This window comes from Gavia stellata, chromosome 2 (assembly GCF_030936135.1).
Source record: "Gavia stellata isolate bGavSte3 chromosome 2, bGavSte3.hap2, whole genome shotgun sequence".
NCBI lineage: Eukaryota > Metazoa > Chordata > Aves > Gaviiformes > Gaviidae > Gavia > Gavia stellata.
Window position 1 is genome coordinate 397,366 of NC_082595.1, and position 8,093 is coordinate 405,458.

Consider the following 8,093-nt stretch of genomic DNA (forward strand, 5'->3'; position numbering starts at 1 on the left):
CGCCGCCAGCGCGCAGTTGCGCGCTGGCGGCGCGGTGGCCCGTACCCGCGCCCCGGCCCTGCATGGGCGTGTCGGCGGGCGGTGCTGCCCGGCCCCGCGGATCGCGGATTGGGCGTGGGGAGGGAGCGAGGGCTGCTCCGGAGCCGGGAGTGCCGCTGCCAGAGAAAGTTTTGGGGAGGGGTGGATATTTTTTTTTCCCCCCAGTGCGAGGAAAGGGGGTTTGGTTTGGGTTTGTTTTGTTTGCGCCGCTCCGCTCCTCGCCCGCTCGCTCTCTCCGTCTCGCCGAGGGTTTTGGGGACCTTTTCCTTTTTCTTTTTTGGGTTTTTTTTCTTGGTGGTTGTTTTTTTTTCCCCCTTGCCCCGCCGGAAAGTGCTCCGCCAGCCGCCTCTCGCCCCGGCCATCCCTCCCCATGCGCCCAGGGCAGCGGGCAGCTCCGCGGCGCGCACCCGGGAGCTGAGCTGCGGAGCGGCGCGTCCCCTCCCCGGGCAGGATGTACACGGCCGGGCTGGCTCCTTTCTACGCCTCCAACTTCAGCTTGTGGTCAGCGGCGTACTGCTCGGCATCGGGGCCGGCAGCCGGCGGCTGCTTCCCGCTGGACGCCGCGGCGGCCAAGAAGCCGTCCTTCTGCATCGCCGACATCCTCCACGCCGGCGGCGAGGCGGCGGGAGGACCCGCCGACAGCCTGCCCGGAGGGCCCGGCACCGGGATGCCGGCGGCCTTGGGAGCCGTCCACCACGGCGGTCCCTTCCACGCCACCGCCTCGCCGCTCCGGCCCACGCCCGTCGTGGCCCCCGACGCCCCCGCCGCCGCCTTCCCGCCGCGCCTCTCGCCGCTCTCCGCCGCCTACCACTCCCACCACCACCGCCCCCCGCAGCACCGGTCCCCCGCCGCGGCGGCGGCGGCGGCGGCGGCGGCGGCGGGCGGCGGAGGCGGCCCGGCCCCCGCCCGGCTGCCGGGCGGCCACACGCACGGCTCGGCGCCGGCGCCCGCCAGCAAGGACCTGAAATTCGGCATCGACCGCATTTTGTCGGCGGAGTTTGACCCCAAAGTCAAGGAAGGCAACACGCTGAGAGGTAGAGAAATCGGCTCGCCCGCTTCCCGTGCTAGCGCGCTTGGTGCTCTTGTATTTGTGCTGTCGTTATTTTTAGCATCCGTAGGTACCCGCGGTTCGCAAACTTTTCCGTCTAGCCGAGAAAAGGGTTGTTAAAAACAGCGTTATAAATCCGAGTTTCCAACAGCGCTCACCCAAGTAGCCCCCCCGGCCCCGCGCAGGGCCGCAGCCCGCGGCCCAGGACGTTGCGCCGCGGGGAAAAGGAGCCGTCGCGTAAAAATAGCGAACGAAACGGCCTCCGCTTCCCAAAGCGGGCGCGGGGTTTTTGCCTCGGAGGGCGCAGCCCGACTGAAAGGCTTTCGCTGCAATCCACCCCCCCCCCGCGGCGCGTAAACACCCCGGCCAAGGCGGTAGATCCACCGGAGGATGCCTGAGGGCCGGGGCACGGCCGCCTCTCCCGAGGACAGCCCCCGGGGCGAGGAGGCGGCTGCCCGGTTCCCCCCCGCAGCTCCTCCGGCCGGGGACCCGCTGCGCCCGGCCCCGGCGCTCGGAGCGTGCCGGTCTCGAGCGCGGTGTAACAGAGCTCTCCTTGTTCCTGTGCTCACAGATCTGACCTCCTTATTAACTACCAGCCGCCAAACTGGGGTTCATCTCCCCAACTTGCAGCCTTCCGCCGGCCAGTTCTTCGCGTCTCTAGACCCCATTAACGAGGCCTCTGCTATTCTGGGTCCCTTAAACACAAACCCAAGGAGCTCAGTTCAGCACCAGTTTCAAGACACTTTTCCAGGTACATCTCGTCCCTCGTCGACCCTCCCGTGGCGCAGGGCCCTCCGCCCCCGAGCAGCCCCCCCGGCCCGGGCGCTCTCCTCCCGGAGGGACTCGCCAGGCGCTTTTGGAAGGCCAGGGCCTATGTTTTGTAGCGAGGCTCAGATTTGGGGCGAAAGCCGGGCTGCGTGGGGGGGAGGAAGGGCCGGCTAGGGCCTGACCCAGAGAATCATCCCATCTAGTACAAAGCCAATACCCGGGCCGAGAGGCAAGGGGTGGGGAGGGGGGAGAGGAAGACACTCGGGTTCCAAGCTGCGCCATCCTTGCCCGAGGAAGCACATGCTGACAGGACTCGTAGCCAGCCGGCGGGCAGGGCCACGCTGGCCCGGGCCTTCCCCGCGCACCGCCGTCCAGCTGCTATTTTGATGGATTTAAGGCTCCCTTTCAGGCATCGATATTAATAACGCCGTCTCCCTCTCTCTCCCCCCCCGTTCTTCTCCCCCCCCCCCCCCCCCCCCCGCCAGGTCCGTACGCAGTTTTAACCAAGGACACGCTGCCCCAGACGTACAAGAGGAAACGCTCCTGGTCCAGGGCTGTTTTTTCCAACCTGCAGAGGAAAGGTTTAGAAAAACGGTTCGAAATTCAGAAATACGTCACCAAACCGGACAGAAAGCAACTGGCGGCGATGCTGGGGCTGACAGATGCTCAAGTAAGAACGGCTCCGGGTTTATTTCAAACCTTACTTCCAGTTTAGAGGGATACCGGGCGGGGGGGGGGGGGGGGGAAGGCGGTTGCAAAGCGATTTCCCTTCCTTAATCTTTGGCGGGGCTGGCTGAGGAGCGGGACTGCGCCCCGAGCGTCTCCTGCACGCAGGTTCCGCGGCCCGGCGCGGAGCTTTCGCCTTTGTTTTGGCCCCCGCGGAGCCGGCCGAGCGGAGAGGCGAGCGGGGCCGGGGCAGATCAGCAGCGTGCGCTTTACTGAAGTGCAACTCGCTGTAGGAGGCAGTTTAGGTCAAAGGAAGTAGAAGCGAACACACTATTTTTAATGTCCCCTTTTTTTTTTTCTTTTCTTCTTTTTTTTTTTTTTCTAAATCTCTCCCCGGGTTGTGAAATCCTTAGTTCTGGGGAAGTGAAAACTCTTCTTCAAACGGAATCATTAAACGCCACTCCGTAATGATTCCACTATTGAGGGCCCGCAGCGCACAGAATTGTATAACGCTGTGGTTTCTTGAGCAAGATTTGGTTTCCTGGAAGAAGAAGTAGAAGGAGAGAGAGAAAAAAACCAAACCCGGTGGGGTGGGGGGTGTTTTCTATTTAAACACGCGAACCAGAAGGAGAAGGGAAAAAAAATAAAGCCACCTTAGTCGCGTAAGGGTGGGGGCAGAGGGAGGCGAGGACGGTGCCTCCTTTTCTCCCCTCGCTGCCCGGCCCCGGTGGCAGGCGTTGGGGCCGGGCGCCGCGCGGAGCGGAGCGCGGTGCGCGGAGCGGAGCGGAGCGCGGTGCGCGGCGGGGGCCGTGCCGCCCGTCTGAGGGCGGCGCGGCCGCAGGTGAAGGTGTGGTTCCAGAACCGGCGGATGAAGTGGCGGCACTCCAAGGAGGCGCAGGCCCAGAAGGACAAGGAGCCGCCGCCGGAGCCGGAACCGGAGCCGGCGGCCCAGCGAGCCGGGGGGCCGCCCGCCGCCGCCGGGGAGCCCGAGCGCAGCCCCAGCCGCTCCGAGGGCGACAGCGACAGCAGCGACGCCGACTCCCTCGACATGGCGCCCAGCGACACGGAACGGACTGAGGGCGCCGAGCGGAGCCTGCCCGCCGCCGGGCTCGGCAAGTCCTCCGGCAGCACCGGCCTGCCCTCCCCGCCGCCGCCGCCCGCCGCCGCCGCCAGCCCCGAGCCGCGGAGCGGCCTATAGACGGGGCGGCCCCGCGGCAGCCGCGCCCGGGACCTGCGCGCTAATTTATCTCCCTTCCTCCGCCCCGGGAGCGCGGCAAGGGCGGCACGGCACCGGCCCGCTCCCGCCCGCGGGCAGCGCCCGGCCCGGCCCGGCCCGGGGCGAGGGGCCGCGGACGCGGGCGGAGCGGGGAGCCCCAGCCCCAGGACGGCTGTGCGTGAGGCGGCCACCTCTCCCTCCGCGCTGCTCGCAGGAGAGCGGGATTTCTAGGTTTTTTCCTTTTTTTTTTTTTTATTTTTATTTTATTCTCCGTCTCCCGCCCCTTGTCCTCTCCAGGAGAATCCGAGCGAGGGACTCCGAGAACGTGCTCCGAAATCCCTCTCTTCACCCCCCCCCCCGCAAACAATTTACAATGTGAAGTATTTTGCCAACGTCCTCATTGGTTGCAACGTGTTGCTTCGAATAATCCGGCCAAGAAATACTGCACTGACAAAATATATAAATATATATATATATCTCCTGTAAATAAAATGTTTGCTATGGTTTGTAGCCACGCCAGTCTGTTGACCAGGGGAGAGGGCTGGCGAGGCTGCCCCAGCTTCCTTCGCCCCGCTCAAAGGGGCCACTGTCTCTCCTCCCTCGGAAGCCTCCCGAGGCAGCCTGCTCCTTTTTATTTTTTCTCTCCCCTTCCCTTTCTAATGGCGGCGATGACAAGGACCGGATTTGATTGCGCAAAATTGTGCCCCCGGTGAGAAAGTTGCCAATGACATTTGTAGATCCGCCCGGGCGACCCTGTGTGTCTGTGTTCGATGTATGGTGTGAGGTGGCTTTTGTCTCCTGATGCAAGGCGGGACCGGACTGCCCGACTGCCGGCGAGCCTCAGCCGCGCTGCCGAGAGCCGCCGGGGCCGTTTTGGGGTGCGGGGGGGGTGGGGGGGTGTGCTTTGCCTTTGTTTGGTGTCGCTCCGATTTGCCGTGTACCTCGCCGCAAGCCTCCGCGGCGGGGTGGGGAGGTAGTGCTCTGTGACGTCACAGCGTGGCTGTGCGGCCCGGGGGGGCGCGCTGTGACGTCACGCAGGCGCTATGCGCGGCGCGGGGGCGGTGCGGAGGTCGAGCGCAGGATCGGGCCACGGCGGCGGGCGGGAGCGCGGAGCCCCGCGGGGCAGCGCCGGGGGCGGGGGGGACACACGGCGGCCTATCCCCCTCCCTCGGCGGGTCTGCGGGGTGGGTGCCCTCCCCGGGAGGCAGCGCCCGGGCGGCTCCGCCGGGGCTCCCTTGGGGTGCAGGCCGGGATCCGCCGGCCCCGCGCGGGTTCGTCGTCGGCTTCGCTCCTCGGAAAAAAATAAAGCGCCGCGGTGCCCGCTGCTCCGCTCGTCCCGGGGCACGGGGGAGGACGGGGGCCCGCGTCTCGGCCAGCCTGCTTCCCCCTCCTCCCTTCCCAAGCGGCATCGATCGAAGCGAAAGCCGCAGCGGTGCGGAGCCCCTCTCCTTGCCCACCGGGAAGCGTCTTTTCTGCCCCAGGGCTTTCTGCGAGGCCCTACTCGGAGAAATGCTCTTCTCGAACACGCGCGGGGCCGGGGGAGGCCTGATCCTGCCCAGCGAGGTCAGGGCGAGGGCAGGCGGAGCGAAGCCGCCCCCCGTGCCGGGCCGGTGGGCGCTGAGCCGGTGACACCGTTAGAAAGAAAGGGGAGACGGAGGAATAAGGCGAAGGACCGAAAAATTCCCGGTGTCCTCCGGCGATGGGGAAGGGGGCGAGCGCCCGGCCCTCGCCTGCTGCTTCCCTGAGGGCTCAGGCCCTGAGAAATCCGCCGGGGCCGGGGGGGCTGCCGGGGGGGCTGCCGGGGGGGCCGCGCTGCTGGGGGCCGCCCCTGCTAGCGGGGAGGCTCCGGCGGGAGCGAACACCTGAGGCAGGAGAGGGAACTGCCGACGGCACCGCCCGAGCCAAGCCCTGGGGGAAAAGGAGCCGGGGCAAACGGCAAGCCGAGAGGCCGGCTCGCTGGGCGAAGAGGGGCCGGGTGAAGCGGTAAATAAGGTGTCACCGAGCGGGCGGAGGCTCCGCCGGAGTCACGGCGGGCAGGGGGATGTCCCGGGGGCCGGGCAGCGCGCCCGGGGCGCCGTCCCCGTCCGAGCCCTGCCGGGGCAGGGGAGCGGGCGGCAGCGGGGGGAAGGATCGGGAAGGGGCTTGTGAAATGGTTCTGCCTTTAAGACACTGTCAGGGAGGAAACGGGGGGTGTCACGGCTTTGCGGGGCGCGGAGCGGGCCCTGCACTTCGCTTCCAGCCCCAGAAAGCGGCTGTTCCTAGGGCGGGTGCTGCGCCCATCAGCGCGGGGGCTGCTGCCAGGGGTTGTAACTTCTTCTAAGGGCGAGGGAAGCCGGACAGATGTCCAGCGAAACATGCCTGTTTCTCCTCCGATAAACCACCGCGGTGCGGCTCACGGGCACGCAGGAATTTGTTTGCCTCTTGGTTTTGTTTCCTAAAGACTAAACCGTGCGGGAGAGGGGTTTGAGTTGGCTCTTGTCAGATGAGAAAGGAAAAGCGCGTCGGGAAAGGGCTTCGCTTCCCTCGGGTTAGAGGAATCGGCGCCTCCTCCAAGCCCAGGGCTGGCTGCGCAGGGGCAGGCTCCCCCCGGCCTCCCCAAATAACGGGGAGCAATGCCCGCCTGGACCCCGGGTCGGGGCGAGAGCAAGGGCAGTGCCTTTCTGGCACCTAATTTTTAAGATAACGCGGCAAAAGGGGAGAAATAACACTGCTGGGACTCGGGCGACGGAGAAAGATGCTCAGACTCAAATGAAAGAGCTGCGCTAAAATTCCTTCGCCCTGCGCCTGATTTTGCCCCCCCCCCCCGCCCCCAGGCTTTGGTGCTCCTCTGCGCACCGCTGCCGCGGGGAAGCTCCGCGCACCTCGGGCTGCTGCTCTGGCCAAGCGGCGGAGCCGGTGTTACAGAACAGCACGTTAGGATTTTCGGTAACACCGGGAGGGTATTTTTTTCCTCTCGGCCAGCGATAGGGGGAAAAAAAAAATCTCTCTCCCCCATTGCTCTCGTCGTGCACGTCCTCGGGCAGGTAGAGCAAACCCGCGCGAACGAGTTTGGAGAAAGATGGGCGGGTGGAGGGATTTGTGCCCGTCTCGACAGGGAAGGGAGTTTGCCCGGTCCTGCGAGGCTGCAGTTCCTGCTGAATTTCTGCGGAAAAAGTCGGGACAGGGTCGTGACTGCAGGCAGCTCGACCGCCGTTCGGCGGCGAAATCGACCTGTCCTCAGCGCAATGCAACACCCCCCTAGAACCGGCCCCAAAAAGCCTGGGGGTGCCCCTTGTTTGCTTTATCATCGCCTGGTGACACGAAAGGCTTTTTGATGGTGATTATTTCTGAAGGCGAAACGCCCGAGCCCACGCTTTCCCCGCCGCTCCGGTTCCTCGACGGTCTTTAAACCGGGGGTCGCAGCTTTTCAGGAGGTCTCTTTAACCCCTCTAAATCCGTCGTGACTCTTTTCAGACCTGTGCCAGCCGATCCCAGACCCCTTGGGCTGCACCCACCCGCCGCAACGGCTCTGGCTTGGCGCGGCTCCCCCTGCCCGGAGGTGGCCGGGGTCCCCTCGGGGGTCCGGGGGGGGGGGGGGGGGCTTCCCCGGCACCGCCCGGTGCACGGCGCTGCCCCCGGTCGCCGCGGCCCCGGCCAGGCCAGGCGCTCCGGCACACACCCGCCCCGCTTTCCCCTCCCGGGTGCCGGGCAGCGATTTTTCGGGTTTATTTCAGATGAGAGATTGTACGGAAGACCAAGAAACGGGAGCGATGCGTACAGCCGCACGGAGAGCAGAGGTTTCCCTGCCTCCCCCCTGCGTGGCATGTGTGGGAAATCGGATTAATAACGAAGTGGGAGGCCTCTCCGTGCCGCTCCGACATCCCAGCCCCGTCTGCGAGCATCCACGCCCGCAGAGATGCGCAGCCGGGCTGGTCAGCGGCAGCTCCTGCCGAGCTCCTTCCCGGGGGGGAGCTCACCGATAACCCCCCCCTTCCCCCGGGCGCCGCATTAAGAAGGCCAACGAGATCCTTTTCGTCTCGCCTCATTTCTTACCAAAAACCTCCCGTCTGCAAAGAGGCTCGAGTCAGCCTCGGAAATAACAGCCACGTTAGAAGAAAATAAAAGAACAATAATAGAACAAAACAGACGCAGTATTTTAAACGAGAGATTTACGGTGCAAAAAGGGCCGGACGAGGAGCTGGCGTTGGGGTCCGCTGCTGCCCCGCCCGGCGCGGGGGGGGGGGTGTCCTCCGGGTCGGCGCTGCCCCCCCCGGCAGACCCCCGCGGGCGCGGGGCCGGCGGCAGCGAAACCTGAGTTCGCCTGTCTCGTTAGCTGAGCGAGACCGGCCCCGCTCCTTAGGAAAATATTTTTATTTT

The 8,093-nt window shown here is 65.6% G+C and overlaps 1 protein-coding gene across 1 annotated transcript; it reads left to right on the forward strand.

Annotated features, from left to right (window-relative positions):
• The first annotated feature begins 490 nt into the window (after positions 1-490).
• On the forward strand, positions 491-3,719 carry HLX (H2.0 like homeobox). Its single transcript, XM_059835626.1, has 4 exons — positions 491-1,073; positions 1,659-1,838; positions 2,341-2,525; positions 3,363-3,719. Exons 1-4 carry the CDS (start codon positions 491-493, stop codon positions 3,717-3,719), a joined length of 1,305 nt encoding a protein of 434 aa, XP_059691609.1.
• The last annotated feature ends 4,374 nt before the right edge of the window (positions 3,720-8,093 follow it).